Raw genomic sequence first — 17,419 nt, 5'->3', positions numbered from 1 at the left:
GAACCCACGACCTCCAGAATACCGGTCTGGTGCGATAACCACTACGCTACCGGCGGGGCGATTTTCTCCCCCGCTTTCTGGGGTATTTATGTCGATGTAATTTTGTTCCTGTGCTTGGGGGTGGTAGCCAGCGCCACTCTGACTTCTCGGGGTGAAGGGGACCTTCTTTTTAATCCCCGCGCCGTGACTCGAGTGTCTACGACATGTCGAGAGTGGTCAACCAGCGTTGAACCCTCTTAAGCTCCCTATGGCACCAAGACTGCCAGAACAGAGGCCCTCGCTATGCATGTAGCGAATCAGAATAGGAAATGAGGGACTCGTAGAAAGAACACAGAAATGAGGGTTGGCAGTCAAGAACACCTCGGAAAGCAAAGGGGAGGTTTTTTTAGCTCATTGAAACAGATAAAAAATTTGGAAAGAAAGAAAGAAAGCGAAGAAAAAATTCCCGCCAGGTGGGATCCGAACCCACGACCTCCAGAATACCGGTCTGGTGCAATAACCACTACGCTACCGGCGGGGCGATTTTCTCCCCCACTTTCTGGGGTATTTATGTCGATGTAATTTTGTTCCTGTGCTTGGGGGTGTTAGCCAGCGCCACTCGGACTACTCGGGGAAAAGGGGACCTTCTTTTTAACACCCGGGCCGTGACTCGAGTGACTACATGTCGAGAGTGGTCGACCAGCGTTGAACCCTCTTAAGCTCCCTATGGCACCAAGACTGCCAGAACATAGGCCCTCGCTATGCATGTAGTGAATCAGAATAGGAAATGAGGGGCTCGTTGAAAATTACACAGAAATACGAGTTGGCAGTCACGAAAACCTCGGAAAGCAAAGGGGAGGATACGGTACGGCATTGAAACAGATAAAGAATTTGGAAAGAAAGAAAGTGAAGAAAATATATATATAGAAATATATATATATATATATATATATATACAGAAAGATAGGTCGGCAGTCTACAACGCCAAAAGAGGCATAGGGGTGTGGTTAGGCTCTTTTTTTCTTACTACGGTTAATGAAGTTATAAATAGCCCAGAAAGTAAAGGAGAACACAGTCGCCCAGATAGCCGAATTGGTAAGGCATTCGAGATCTAATACAAAGGCGTAGGTTCAGTCCCCACTCTGGGCGCGTGTTTTGCTTTCTTTCTTTCTTCCTTATATTTAAAAAAATGTTAACTTCATTAACCGTAGTAAGAAATAAAGAGCCTAACCACACCCCTATGCTTCCTTCGGCGTTGTAGACTGCCGACCTATCTGTCTGTATTTCCTCAACGAGACCCTCATTTCCTTACTATATATATATATATATATATATATATATATATATATATATATATATATATATATATATATATATATATATATATATATATATATATATATATATATATATATATTTACTTTTCAGAACCGGAAGTTCGACGTGGCCCACCACCAATAAACCAGAAAATATTCTTAAGGTCGGTGAAGCCTGCCATCTGCCTTCAAAAATGAGTTTCCGAGTCGTTCACCAGATGCCTCCACGGATACTAACACACGGGCAAGCCCTTGGGGGTCGTTTATATTGAGGATTTTAAACTCAACCAATTTGGCGCAATTATGCCATCGTAATCGCAATGCTCGTGGTTGGGTTCAGCAGCCAAGTGCTTGTTTAGTGAACGCGTGCTGAATGAAACATGTCATTCGCCCCTTTGAAAATTGCTCCTACTCTGGCTCGGTGCCATAAAAAGGGTAGAATCTCGTTAGATTATAGTTCTTCCCTAATTGAAGTTCCTTAATTGTTTCGATCAGCAGAATACGCGAGTATAGAGGTACCAAAAGGATTCCCAGCGTGTAGAACAGCGGGTGCCACACAAAGAAGCTGTTTTTTTATCAGATGTAAGACTATTTAAATGTATTATATTTAAGTTCAAAATCACGAAGACATACTGCATTTAGCATACAATGCCGTAATTATGCGTTCGCATAAAACATTACTTCGAATGAATATTATTCAGACAAGATCTTCAAGACGGTTTGTAATTGTGACGCCATTTTTCTTCAACGCATTCAGCCTTGATTATAAATTGTTGTAAACATTACTTACCCTCAACGAGTAGGCGTATTCATTATGTTACTTTTCCTTAGGGTGTGGACATTACCTCACTCTCCACTCAGTACAATGTAACGGGTCGGCTGTCATCCACTCAAACGCAGTAATTTGGCCTGCGTCACCCGGGGTTACATGCAGCCATTTAAAGAAATTTTTGCGGTAGGTTGCTTGGCGGGGAATAAAGGGTCAATAAGGCGAATGGTAAATTAAGGATGAAGGTGTCATACAGCGAATTTCGTTTTCCTCCGCAGATCGCTTACCCACCTTCATAGCGATGTGACGTGTTGCGAATTTTGCCGCAGGAAAACAAGAAGCTAAATGAACTGGGGCGTGCGCACACTTGCGCTGGGCTTCCCCTAACATCTTCACTACTGTGACCACTCAATATTATGTGGCGATGAAGTTAAACCTGCCACGCTCCCTTGTAGTTCCAGATTGTGCTGCTGCGCATTCACACGTAGGCTACGAAGCGTACACACTGAACACGTTTGATGCACCGCGCAACAGTCACAATGGCTGCAATAATTACTCTGTAGACCGTTTTTATAATGTGTAGATTGGATCAATACATTCTGAAGACCAGAACCTCTCTGCTCTCTAATTCAAGCGCAGTAGCACATTATAGATCAAAGAGCAGTAATATTGACAAGTTCATGAAGGCTGAAAACAAGATGGGGAGTTCGAATGAAGTTTACTAAACTAAAGAAAAATGTTTGGTGAGTCTCAAAGATAAGTCTCAACGAGTTTGGTCAGCTGTGAATATTCCTTTAAGGTCAGGTTTTCTTGTTCCTAGTCCTCTGTCGACAACAAGCACTAGCGAAACAATGCACAAATACAAGTCTGGCTACTGGGCAATCCCTATGTTCACGGGTAACTACCCCATCTTTTTCATCGACCGACTGAAACAAAGGCCACACAAACCCATATATATATACATACATACATAAGGTCAGTGAGACAGAGGCACACGAGAAAATGCATTAAAAATAAAACTTTACTGAAGTTTCTGGAAGTGGACTTCATTTCCTCAGAGAGTATACATATATATATATATATATATATATATATATATATATATATATATATATATATATATATATATATCAGAATGGGAAATCACGCGCTTGTTGAAAATAAGACAGAAATAAGAGTTGGCAGTCCAGAAAACATTGGAAAGCAAAGGGGCGGATGTGGTACGTCAGTGAAACAGATAAAGAGTGTGGAAAGAAAGAAAGAAAGTGGAGAAAAAAATGCCCGCCAGGTGGGATCCGAACCCACGACCTCCAGAATACCGGTCTGGTGCGATAACAACTACGCTACCGGCGGGGCGATTTTCCCCTCCACTTTCTGGGGTATTTGTGTTTAGGTATTTTTGTTTCCTGCGCTTGGGGGTGGTAGCCAGCGCCACTCAGACTACATGGGGTGAAGGGGACCTTCTTTTTAACCCCCGGGTCATGACTCGAGTGTCTACGACATGTCAAGAGTGTTCGACCAGCGTTGCACCCTCTTAAGCTTCCTTAGGCACCAAGACTGCCAGAACAGAGGCCCTCGCTATGCATGTAGCGAATCAGAATGGGAAATGAGGGGCTCGTTGAAAATAAGACATAAATAACAGTTGGCAGTAAAGGAAACATCGGAAAGCAAAGGGAAGGATGTGGTAGGTCATTGAAACAGATAAATAATTTGAAAAGATAGAAAGAAAGAGGAGAAAAATGTTTTTCTCCACTTTCTTTTTTTCTTTCCAAATTCGTTATCTCTTTCAATGACCTACCACATATATAGATGTATATATCTTTACATCTTTGTATGGATGTATACATGTTTATATATACATAAATAAGTATATATATATATATATATATATATATATATATATATACAAAGTAGAAGTACACTCTTCGGAGACTTTATTTCCAACGTTTCGACCAGAGACAGGTCTTCCTCAGGATATATATATATATATATATATATATATATATAGATATATATATATATATATATATATATATATATATATATATATATATATATACATCTTTACCGGCGGCATGCAACCCTTCCGGTGAATGTAACATTAGCCGGATTTCACCTATCCGGAAATCGTGAATTAGCAAGGATACCAAATATTTTACTCACTATCAATGACGCTGAATGTGTTCTGGCGAATGCAGTCTGACAGGGTGCTCCAGTTGCGCCTGGTGTCGTTTTCTATCCTCTGGAAAGAAAAAAAAACACAATTCAAAGGTGGGAAGCGTGCTTTTATCGAAACATTCAAATTTTTATGAAGTTTTAACGGATTCAATAATGACGCGTGAGGAGTGACGTGGTGATAAGCAAACTCTGTGAAAGAGGCAGGGTACTTGCGCAGAGCACGTTTTTGTTCCTGGCTGTAATGTAATCGATGTGCGGCGTCATAAGAAAGCTTGGTCATACTTACTCCGCCGTTAACGTAACACGTGAGAACGCGCCTCGAAGAGTGCTCGGCATCATGCAGGCTTGCGCTTGGTGGTCGCAACAAATACCAAGAAAACAGTTTAAGTGCGTTCCGGAATCTAGGGGAGAGCATTAGACAGCACGCACTACTTATGCTTATTTAGTCAAGCCGGTTGCCGCTGGCTCTAGGGCGTGCTCACGCGTTTAACTTTGGGAGAAATGTGAAAGCCTGGGCACAAGATGGTCCGCGCCTTGCAGTCGTTTAAGAGGACGGCGACGATGTAGATGTATATTACGACGACTACAGCTACCACAGTGAAAAGCGACGACTGAATATGTAGATAACAATTTCAACCGTTATTGAATGCGCTGTGCTGTGTCCTCCAGTACTTACATAGAAAGAAACCCTTAAGCTTCGCTGTGGTTCAAGCCCTGCGCGATTTAGTTCGGTCTTCGCCAATGTTTATGCGATATTACTAAAACAGAAAATATCTCTTGTAATTCACCACAACCACCCGGTGCATTCACTAGAATCGCCCATGATTCAACTTAGGTTCAAGCCGAACATATAATGATATTTATCATTGAAACTTAAAGCAGTAGTTCCGGCAGTACTCACAACGTCACAATTGTGACGTTGTGAGTACTGCCGAAATAATTATATGGCAACGACAACTGTGTATTTCTGAAACGGGCAAACAGAAATTGGATACCATAGGTTTAAAGGTAGTATCAGGAGAAAATACAAGCTTCAATCATCTATTTTATTCTGTACAGAAGGGCTTTGACCATCCGATATCATTGCAACAGAAACGCCTTCGCTGTAGTTTGCTCAGTGGTGAATAAAGAAAGAATACACCAGGAAATAATACAAGCATCAATCATCTGCGAGGTCGCGTGCGAATTCAGTGTACAAAGGATGTGTTGCTTCTAGAACGCAAAGAATATGGCTAAACGAAAAAATATGTAAGGAAAAAGTGAGCACCCACGATACCCTTTCCCACGGTGCCCCTACGCCATTAGAAGACTATTATTGGTGATTGGCAGCTTCCCACCATTACCCATTGGTGGCAGCTTCCCACCATTACCACCATTACCCATTGTTTTCCAGATGTATTGGATAATCTTTTATGTTTTGCCATATCCTTTCTATGCTTGCACTGAGTTTACATAGTGGTTGCTCAGTTATAGCGACCTCAACAAAGACGTGTGCTGGCGATACGGGTGGAACAATCTTGTGTTTTCCAAAATAATACGATTTCCATATAAAAGACCATCCTTATGGGGCGAATTAGTAGAACTGGAATATAAAAACAGCGCTCTTGCAAATAAAACAAGTTTTACGCTAACTTTGTTGCCCTTTGCAATTTTCGATGTCACAAAATTAAATAAAATGAATTTCTTTTTAATGTTGGAGAGCCTACTAGAAAATATTGCCTAATCTTCTTCAAGGATAGGCGCACCACAGTCCAGGTATATAAATTGTTGGCTTGTTTCTCTATCAAAGGTTGTGTTTTCTGCTTCTGGGCGGGAAACGGAAGGGGCACAAAATCTTCTTGAGGGACATTCAGGTGTGATTGCTGGAACGCCTGTTCAAGATTTCTTGTGTCTGTTGATATTTTGTCTGGTTTAATATAACCTTAAAGACCGACCGGTAATTAGAAGAACCTTAATTGCGCTTAAAATTTCCTATGATAACAGTTCATTGTAACCTGTTAATAATTGCTTGAGAAACAATTTAGCGTGCTCTGATTTGTGTGTGTGTGCTCTGGTATGGGTAACGAGATGACCGACTACAAAGAACAAGGGCCTAGGCAATGAGTTCAAATATTTTAAAATAGAATTACGAAAACAGGCGCTGCTTCTCTGACAATACTTTCCGGCTCAACACATAACGTTCAACGTGAAAAACAATTTTTTTTGGTGCACCGCTTTGTTAACAAGAGTACGCTTTCAAACTTTCAAAACAAAGGGAAAAAGTTGAAACAAGATAAATAACAGAAATGACACGCTATGCAGTTAAACCTAAAGTGCTACCACCTCAAATACCCTCAGGGAAGTTATATTTTAAGTATTCCTTATTACATGTATTGTTCATATCCGGAGGACTGAAAGTTGCAAGGCGTAAACGCTGGAAAAAAGTGTGAAGTCATAAACGCAGCGTTCCGAAAATTGTGGTCAGTACGACCTGGTTTGTTGATTACAGAAAAACCCAGTTGCAGTCGTGTACAAGGTAAATCTGTTAAAAATTTCGTTATGCTAGAAACAATCGTGTTCGCTGTTTTTTCGTCTTTTTGTTTCCATGGGATTCTAAAAGTTACATTAAAAAGACCGTTTAAAATTCCGCGTGTCATGTGGTCGAAGGGTTTAACGCCAATGTTTTTATTATTTGGTAAATGAATTTTAGTCGTAAAAATTGCTGTGTCGCACCAAAAAAATATAGCTTCGGTTGCAGTTCGGGTTTGGGGGCAAAATTTTTTCGCTGTTTAGATCAAATCCAATATCCAATTGGTTCGCGAACCATTTCGCAAGCCTGAACGGGTTCGCAAATCGGTTCACAAAGATTACTTATTACCCAGTGTGAGAACAGTTTACTTCATAGTTCAGAGGAACCGTTCCCGAAAAGCACATTTGGTTTATTCAAAAGACGGCATTCTCCCAAAATCCATCATGTCAGTCTTAATCTATAAGAATTAGGCTAGATAATTTCGAAAATGAATTAAATTGTTGCCTTTTACTCGGCAGTTTTTTCCCAGCCCTTATTACGTCATATGGACATATTAAATTCGCAGCTACAGACCAGAATCTCCGCTGAAATAAATAACTGTAAGATGTAGTGGTGCCTCCAGGCTTGGTTTACCGTACATTTTGATTTTTTACATGCAGTTAACGAGCTGATATTTGCTCTCCACATTACATCAGCACTGAGGTCGGGTAGACTAAAATTTCAGGGCTTTTATATGAAAATAACATCCTACGTTATCCAAAATAGCTTACAGCGAGTTACCGCAGGCTGTTGTTTCAAACATTCGTAGAATACGGTTTATTTTGCTTTAACGGTTGCTTTAGTGTCCAATACAGAGCGTGTAAGTAGACACAGTTTGTCGAATAGCGCCGACCACGATCTTAAGCGATTTCGGTACAGAACTGCATTTCACGGCCGAAAAACAGGGTTCACCCTGAATTGATGTACCACTAACAATATACAAAAACATTTACGAAATTAGGAAAGTTGGCTACAATGGGTAAGCATTCTTGCAGCAATACTCTTATGTTACGAGCCTCTCAGAGTCAGCATACCCTGTACACAGCCGTAAATGGCGGGGGGGGGGGGGGTTACCCGGACTACCGGACTATAATACCAGGCATGATCGAAGGTTTAATATCACAGTGTTAAAGCAGCGTGTATTCGTCTGTATTCGATGAAACTACGAAATGCCAAAAGTAGGTACTTTTAGAGCGACGGTTGTGGTTGCACGGTGACGCCATCGGGTGGCGTGCCTCTCCGTCAATATTTTTATCATTACACGGGCTCATTCTTCTACGAGGCAGTGGGTGCTTCTCCCTCAGAACGACAAGAAAAGGCAGAAAGAGGTCAAGTGAGACAGTATTCACTACCGCGTAGAAAGGCATAGATGTCCTCCACCTGAGCAATCCCTCAACGATATTCAGCAATCCACTTTAAACGAAGACGACCTCCTTCCGTAGATTACCATTTATTGATCCAGAAGGTTACCTACCCTAAAGCTCATCATACCAAGTTAAAAGAGCCTATTTGGCTACTATTCTATCGTTGCCCCGAGAACCTTCTTTGTTGCGGTCTGCCAATACCTAATATACAGCAAGGGGAAGCTGCAATCCTGAGCACCGACCCGTCTATGCAAGTTTTGACAGTGAGAAGTTGTTTCGAACGTGATGTTTTTGGCAAGTGTGGTCTCGTCATCACAACCAGAAATCAGTGACGCACTATTTCATCCTTATGTTATGACGCAATTAAATGTTTATTCATTCATTCATAAGCGGGCCAATATAGTCAATCGACCAAGTATAAAGGGCTAAGAAAAATTTTGCCTCAACATTTAGGTTTTTTGTTGTGTGTATAAAAGTAAAATATTACGCAACATATTTATCAAAAAACTATTGTTTCAATTTTTACCGTTCATTTTGTGTAGATGCTGAATGGCTAGACCTGTTCATGTAAGCGTAAATGCTATGTTTCATATCGCCTGCACGTAGCTGAGAATGCGATTTTCTTCGGGTGACTAGGAGCAACGTACGATTTCAATTATTGTACGCATTTATTTCGTCAAGTTGCTACCACTATAGACAGGACGTTAGTTGTGTTGCGGTTGGTGTAAGGGTAAAAGTCTATGGACGATCGCGAAGCTGACGGAACATAACGATAAAAAAATCCGCGAAAAACTTTAACCCCGCTACAGAAACAGCAAATGGCTGAATTGTTTCTTCATATACTGGTAAAAATTATTTATTTTTCCCGTTGACAACCCACTGGTGCTCAGCTTGGTAAAAAAAAAACCTCTACGGGCTTGGCATCACTTTGGGCAAAAATATCTTTCCACTACCTGTTTTCGGTTCGGTGCCATTTTGGTTGAAGAAAGTTTGTAGCGTTTCCAAGTTCTTTTCGTTTATTTGTTTTGTATATAATTGCCTGTGGTCACATTGTAGGCAAGCTGACTTAACTAATTCATTTACCTAATAATAAAAACGTTGACGTTAAAACCATCGACCGCAGGACACGCGGAATTTTAAACGGTCCTTTTAATGTAACTTTTAGAATCCCATGGAAACAAAAAGAAGGAAAAACAGCGACTAAGTGCATTGTTCTATATGCAGAAACACTACCACAAAACTAGGAAAACGTAAAAACTGCATGATATACAGATCTAGTTAGAATACCCGAGTACTAATTTGTGGAGTAGAATAAATTCTGTGCGTGTATTAGCGACCAGGAAGCAGCTGCTATACATCGTACATGTCTTCCGGCTAACAAGGAAGGCCAAAATACTATAACCGCTGGGGGAACTACGCTGGAGGACGCATGTGTAAGACAAAGTAAAAAAAAACTCAAATTTCACTGCGGAGTTTATTTCATTAGGTCATACATCGCCTATGTTGCACACAGTAAAATATTGAGACATACAGTCTTAATAGATTTGCGTAGCAATATTGTTTTAGCAGAATAGATGAGTTTTCCAAACCAGCACAAGAACCCAGGACGAGCTGTGAAGCTAAAATTCAATTACGTGCTTCTTACGAAATTAGGAAACTGAATACCTTAGAGGTTAAAGTGTGGATCATAGTCGCGAAGAGGTAAATTTTAGGTTTTATTCGTGAAATACTAAAGTATTCAAGTAGGAACCCTAGGTGTGATCTAAGCTAATACTGTGAGGACATGATACAATACGTCTGCTAAACCATTTTTCTTTCAGTGTCGGTGCATCAACCGGAAGGACATTTTGATATCTGGTGCTTGACATTAGTGCTCAGTGCGTTGTGAAGGCAACTGCCATCAGACAAAAAAAATACTTACACCGAAAAAATCCTAGGTAACTGGAGAAACTAAATACACAAAATCTCTTCGCGACACACCCTGCACTGGAGGTAAACGGGGCCCCTACCTAGAACACACGATACTTCCGCATGGCTGCGTGACCGCCAAGAAATTCAAATGAAGCACTAGAAAAATGTGACTCCCCAGCGGCATCGCCAAGACTGTCTTATGCCAGACAAGCACAACATTTCACTCTGCTTGTTAAATTTCGAACTGCGATTTGTTGTAAAGAGCATGGACAACTGACAGTTACCGATGATGCTGAAACCTATACTTCGAATGAACGGTATCCTTGCTTCCGCCTTGCTTCAGCCTTGCTTCAGTTTAACTATAGGTTCATAAACACACGAAAACGCAACAAAACTGTTCTCTCACATGCGGCAAGAAGACACTGCAAATATTGCCCACTTTATCAACCACTGATAACGCCAGCTATCAAAAGAAACAACATTGTCCTAATATTACAGCTAAACCTTTTCCTGTATACCGGTGAAAGGAACCACAAACGTTACATTTTCCTTTAAGGTTACAAGAACGTCCTCCAACTTGTGAGGCTAAGATCCGCAGCTAGTAGGTAGTGGGTGTAAGCAGGAAGAAGAAAAGGTCATCATCCAAGGGCAGCCCGAGATATTTACATGAGCGTTACGCACTGTTCTCGTGGAGGTGGGAACAAGAGTTGGCGTTGTGACTAAACTGCCGCTGTTCAACATAATACAAGAGAAGCCACAGACAGGCTCGGGAGAAGTGGAACTACTCTCCATCATCCCAGAGATGGTGCTATTTCTAGAAGCCGGTCGCGCAGGAGGTGATGACAACACCGGCGCTGTGCTCGTCGAGGAGAAGAAAGCAGCGCCTAGAAGCAGCGTCTTCCAGGACGACTCCCAGGAGCGCCATTAACAACGATAACATGTCACCAAGCACCGACCATTTTTTTAAGCTGTGCAAGATCACCAGTTATATTTAGCTGCACATCCGAATGCATATGAGCGGGTTTTGTACTCATTGCCCGATGTAGATGATGAACACTAGAAGAAGGTTGGCTTGGATACATTATTTACGGTGAAACAGCGATTCCTACGATCCTTAAAAAAGTAGACACAGGCAGAACGGACGGTGAGGCTGTCTTTTTTGTGTAACATATAATTTTGTGAGTGCTATACAAGGTGTGATGGCGGGTACTGTTCTGGCTGGCTTTTGAGCTCAATAACAGAAACAAGCATTTAGCGTGTAGGCCGACTTTACGAATGAGAACGGAGATGGATTTTGTCTGAAATTTTTATCGGATTTAGCCCTCTCTATTTCCCGCTATTTGAGATGTGAATATTTTTGAACTAATTTATATATTCGCGCTACCTGAGATATTAGGCTGGACCAAGTGATGCGACCAAGAGTGACTGTTCCGTTTGATATTATGTAGTTCCTAATTATCAGTTCCCTAAATATGTAGTGTGTATTTTTCTCAAGATAAGTAATTCGGGCATATTTTACTTCACAGAATTGTGGCAATTTATGTGACGTTAAGCAGTGACTAGGCCGTGCGAAAAATGATCAATTACCACTGTGGCACTAATGTGCAGTCGAATAAGGATTAAGTAAGCAAAATTTGTCAGGACCTTCTTTCAATTTTAGATCTGACACGCTCCTCGAATTTACGGTATTGCAGCCAATAGAATAAATTAGAATACATATACCGGATGAACAATTCTTTCTCCAAAAAAAGAGCACAAAAACCAATAATTTTGCACGGCATGCAAAATTCACTAAGTGTAATATGTAAACTCTGCAAACGCATTTTTGGGGCAAGGGGCAGTGTTCTTTACTTAGGCATGCAATAGAGCCGGTGATATTTCCCCACTGACACTCCGAGGGAATCTCACTCATTACCGCTGCAACTAGTCCTAGATGTAGTTTTTGTAGCTGAAACGTGAAATACCAATGCCGCAATCTTTTTGATCCCGTTGAGGTAGTACATGTATATTTATTATCCTTATATATAGGAACACAATGTATGCCTAATATCACATGGTTAATATTTGAAAGCCGCAGGTTTCTAGTTTCCTTTTTTTCCATTCCGTCCACTGTTGCATTGCAACAAGTATATTGGTGATGGGTACAAATATTATCAATAAACCCTGCAATGCAACTTCGTTTTAGCTGTTCATACCAGGATGTTGTTTCCCACCGTTCGGAGAGGGAATCAGTCCTCAGGGAATAATTGAAGTACCATTCCTTCCCGGAAACCCCTACAGATCAATAAATATTCTAATTGGCAGATGACTCCAATGTAAGACTCGGTATGCAAAGATAAAATGCACAATTACTTTTCCCGGTAGCCTTTTTTTCTTAATGGTTAGTTAACAAAGCAGATTTAACTCTGGTATTGTGGTGGCCAGCAATAACCGATGTAGTAGCGCTACTAAGTACCAAGCAGCAGTAACGAGTCCTGGCTGAGGCAGTTATACTTGTGTTCCTGAAAGTGCGAAAAGCAAAAGAGCGCAAGTGTCGAAAGTATTGTTTGATAACCAAACTGGGATGTCGAAATTATTCCGCGCTCTTCTATTACCGCAGCCCTCATAGCCTAAATGTTGCTTGGGTGTGAACACTGTAAAATTTAAATTTGAACTCTTCCAAAAAAGCGCAAAATCCGCAACCGCATTCGGGCATAAGACGGTAAAATCTGTGTTCATCCAGTAGCTTATTAACAAGACAATAGGTAACCGTTCAACAAGGCAACTGCACGTTACTTTGTAGAGTAAGGCGACACCTCAGCCCGAAAAGATATTAGGTAGGTAGCAGTCTAGGAATTTAGTGGAAGCAAGTGCAAAAGTGCAAGTGCAAAAAGTGCAATCTGCAAGTGCAAAAATGCTTACTCTTATTTCCCTTCTTACAACATCTGCCAGATGATATTTGTAGGTTTCTTAAAGAGGGCAATTGCGGCTAAGGTAATAGTCATTTCATGGCAGCTGGAAAAAATACTTTCAAAGTGTGACCCTTCCTGTCACACGCCACGAGATGAAAGAAAAGAGAGAACCCGCCCCCCACAGTGCCAAAAACCCTGCAATTTCTGCGTGTCCCAGTAGCAGAATTATTTGCACCAAATATAAGGGGAGGTTGGCTTTTACAGCTAACAAACATCGCTTTGGGAATGTTCAAAACTTCAGAAGAATAAATTGTTACGTGGCGGTATAAGTGACGAGGCGATCTACGGTTCATGGTGAAATGGGCTATTTTCAAAGTAATGCGATCGACGCATTTACAGTATGTACAGATGCGTCCTTAGTAATTGGACCAAGAATTTGTTAATATCCACAAGTATTTTTTTTACTAGTTTTATGAAAGTCATTACCACTTTACAGGAAGCTTTCTCTATAAGGAAATACTCTTTTAAACGCACGCCAGTGCAACCAGGCAGCTTCCCAATGAAGAAAGTTTTGAAAATTTGCAAGACCGTGTTCTAATTACTCTAGATTGCACCTGTACACGGCGGCCATCCCACAGCACGCGCCGACTCCACGCCAGCCACTCCTTCGTCATCGTCGTCATTGTCGTCATTGTCGATGGTGTGCCACGACCTCATTGCGTATTGCCGGCTATGTTCCGTAATAATATTTTACGGTATTAGTAGTGCAAAAGCTTAGAAAGGGCCGATACCACACTTCACTGGAGCGAGTCGTTGAAAATCATGGATGTTTTCCGATTTACAATTTACCGCCAACATAATGATGATGCCACAGGAACCGGCGACGAAGTTCCACGTTGAAACGCCAAAAGGGTTGGGAACGCCCGCTCTCGATATTACAACTGCTTCACCATGCACGGCTTAGTGTCACTGTTCATTGAGCAAATAAACGCTCAAGATTGGTCCTCCCACTGTGTATCAGATGTTTTCTACTCTTTATTTGCCCTTCTAAGTGAATTTGAAAAAAAAAAAAACGTCTTGTGAATGGCAACGGCTAAAAGTTTGCTGAGGTATTGACGATGCTTTGCAGTTTTTATAGCCGTAATGTAACCACGTTCAACTTTTTATTTGCATTCACAAAATTTGTTATTACCCCTTTTAGACAGTCAGAATAGGGAACATTCAATTTGATTATTTAATGAGTAGGTCCCTAAAAAACATTAAATTGATACAGCGCCCTCCTGAAACAGTAAGGGCTTCAGAGATTACAAGTATTTAGAAAAAAAAACCCAGAACGCTTCAGCTTAACATTCAGTCGTGGATCGCAATAGCCTGCCAAGACTGTCCCGCTTCCCATAAAAAGCTTTTTCAACTGATGCCTACATTACAGTATAGCTTGAGCTTATGTAAGGAAGAACGCCTTACAATCATGGGTGCTTACAAATATAAAAACGCCTTACAATTATAGAGATGCCTTACATTTATAGAAACGGAATTTCTACGGGAATGTTCGCTCCCGAATATTTGTTTCTAAATGGTCACCGCTTCCCACGACGCCGACTTTTTGGTGATTCCGGCCGTTAAAACCATGCCTTAAAAATAGGGTCGAACATATCGACGCGATTGAATTAAAGAAAGGGCAGCATGCAAGGCACGACTTTGCGCACAGGAAGAATGAGTTACCTGAGGTGTGATCTCGGTGTTAGGCTTAGATGTCTCGAAAAGCCTACTCTTGCTTCGCACTCCATCTGCTGCTTCCAATAAGTCTTCCAGTCCTTCAATATACTCGATGGCATTCCGCAGAATTTCAACCTGCAGAAAAGGAGTAAATCTTGAATATATTGAAACCGAGAGCACCATTTCTTCCTTGCTCAAATGTAATGTTTTGTTTACACTGTGAATAAACTTCACTAATAGAAACAATAATACCCATAGATATTTTCCTTAAATCAGAAAGCTGTTTCTGGCGGTCAGAAAGAGTTGTCACACTTCGGGCAACCGGCTTCACTGCATAGCAGAACACGCGCAAAGCTGAAACAAAATCCGCCTATTTGCAACACTGAAATATTTTGCGAATATAATATCTTCATAGGGGAACATCAAAATTATCTGAACAATTTTTGAACATTTATAAAGCCTCTTTAGTGAACCGAATAAAGATGAGTGGTAATGCTGCGAACATTATTTAAAGCGAACGCGATAGCCTAATGGATTTTTCATCTGTGCTCATCTTTTTTCCGAACGTTGCAGCCGCGCCACTTACGACCTCACCAGCCCCTAGTACACTATCCTACAAAGCTCGTTGCGCTCCTTTGCCTTCACCATGAGATGCGTTTTTTTCTAAATAAGGCAGATCCACCTAAATGTTATGTCAAAAACAAGCAGAGGTTTGTTACCGCACAAAAATGCAACGCTGTCAAAGATGTTATGTGATATACTTTACATGTCAGCTAGGAGAAGTTTATAGTCATCAGTAATAAAAACTTATGCTGTTAGTTTGACCAACATTCGAATGATAAGCTTGTATTTGCTCATGTTGAATTGCAACAATCAAGTTGATGCGGCATTCCTATAAAAACTTTGTTTAAGTCGACTTTCGAGAATGGTGCAAAAAGGTTTTAGCGGAAAAGGCATTAAACATATGCATAATGGCTCCAAGAACAGTAGAGCTGTACATGGAGGGCAGGTGAGTCATCTTTACACCATTAAATGCTCTTTTTGAATTCTTGCCTAGTATAATGTTCTTAGACACGCGTGAACGCACTGACGAAGTGGGCAGGCTTTTCATTGCCTTGCCACGAATTCCTAAAGCGTTTCCCAAGAAGGCTGTTAATATCTTCTTCAACTTAATGAAGTGGTTCGTACTCACAGTGGAGTGTGTGGGGTGGGGATTTTCCAGGGCTTGTAAACGGCAACTATTTTGTTAGGTACTAAAAGAGTAAATATGGGAGTAAAATATACCCAAAGCTACTCCTAGGGACCGGAGAGTCAGATGAAATCATTGTTTCATTGTTTCAACGAAACATCTGTTTCATTTCGTTCACCTATTCCGTTCACTTCATCGTGGACGTCTCGGGACAAATCTTTCGCCGATCTCCCAATTGCCGTCGAGCTTTAGTACAGCGGCTTTGACTTTGTATTGAGTTGCCGCATTCACTCCGAATTGATGCCAACAAGCCAAACTTTCGTTTTAACATTTACCGACCTTCGTGTTGCTACTGAAGTACAAGACGGCTAAAATTAACGAGTGAAAATGTGTGCGTCAACATTCTTTTCAGGAGTCTGAATCCTCACACGAAACTCTTAGCGTGTTAGCCTTGGCGAGCCTAGGGCGTAGCGCACACAAGTTTGCTCAATTGCTCTTTTCATAAGCATCGTGGCCGCTTTCATTTGTATTTAAATGACTGAGGGGTCAAAAGTTTCCCTAGTGAAAGTTCTGTATATGCTCAGTTATAGAAATACGTAATTTATTCAGAGTATGATACTCCGAAGCATTACGAAAGGAGACCTTTTTTTGCAAACGCAACGAATCAAACAATTTGTTGCAAAATCAACGGTTGTCACTGTTTTCGCGTTTCATCATCGCATGGCGGGCCTCCAGCTGGATGAGCAGCTTCAGCTGTTCTTACGGGCGCAGCTGGCTGCACGGACCGAGTATGTTTTGTACCCAGTGAAGCAGTTCACCATATTTAGTCTTGCTCAACGTAAACAATCTTTCCTCCTCTCCTGTACCTAACAACAGCGAAGTCATTCGCCATATGTTTCCTCATACTTCGTGCATACGCACATTACAGAAGGAATATGAAATTATGTTTTACGGAGTGAAAAAAAGGGGAATGTTTCAAACATCATGTTTTATTCTACAATGGTGCGTTCTACAGAAAAAAAGCTTTTCTCATTGAGGACTGGTTATAGACTAAGAAAGAAATTCTGTATTTGCACAATTCTTCATATTCATCATGACGGTACTCCACCATGATTATTACCTTCTGTCGTTGCCTGGGAAGAAGCCTAGCGACGCGCACAGAATAAATATGGCTTCCGTGGCAAAAAGATGTCTGGTGCCTTCTAACTCTTGCCTGGCATGGGCTCTACAGCTGTTGACCCGCGTGCATGACCGGATTGCCATTGCACATCATCGCCCAGAAATCGGGTGCAGCGCCTTCCACTGACTATTGTAGCTATTCTGTGCGCTCTGAAAACCGGCATTGTTTTTGACTGTCGAGTTGAATTAGTGTTCGACGCGGCGGCTCATTAGTTTCTTTCTTCGATTCGCCAGCGTAGTGATTACCTGCAAGTGATTATGTGTAGAGATTACGCGTGCGCAGCCGGCCGCTGCAGCCTAAAAATACACGAACTTCGCAGCCACGTGACGTTTGCTTCACGTAGGACCTTTGCAATGCCAGAAACGTTTGCGTTCTCAG

At 41.3% G+C, this 17,419-nt stretch overlaps 1 protein-coding gene across 1 annotated transcript in view; it reads right to left on the bottom strand.

Moving 5' to 3' along the window:
• The window catches only part of LOC144141875 (myogenic-determination protein-like), an 82,711-nt gene that overhangs the window by 45,358 nt on the left and 19,934 nt on the right, over window positions 1-17,419 (bottom strand). Inside the window, exons 3-4 of the mRNA XM_077673353.1 lie at window positions 14,679-14,807; window positions 4,228-4,306 (exon numbers count right to left, since the gene is read on the bottom strand). Of these exons, the coding sequence (XP_077529479.1) occupies window positions 4,228-4,306; window positions 14,679-14,807 (208 nt within the window). The remainder of the gene's footprint in view (window positions 1-4,227; window positions 4,307-14,678; window positions 14,808-17,419) is intronic.

The sequence above is a fragment of the Haemaphysalis longicornis genome, unplaced genomic scaffold (genome assembly GCF_048455015.1).
Source record: "Haemaphysalis longicornis isolate Haplotype H1 unplaced genomic scaffold, Haemaphysalis longicornis Haplotype H1 scaffold_6, whole genome shotgun sequence".
Lineage (NCBI taxonomy): Eukaryota > Metazoa > Arthropoda > Arachnida > Ixodida > Ixodidae > Haemaphysalis > Haemaphysalis longicornis.
The sequence above is the reverse complement of the archived record's forward strand: the minus strand, read 5'-3'. Positions and strand labels throughout refer to the sequence as shown.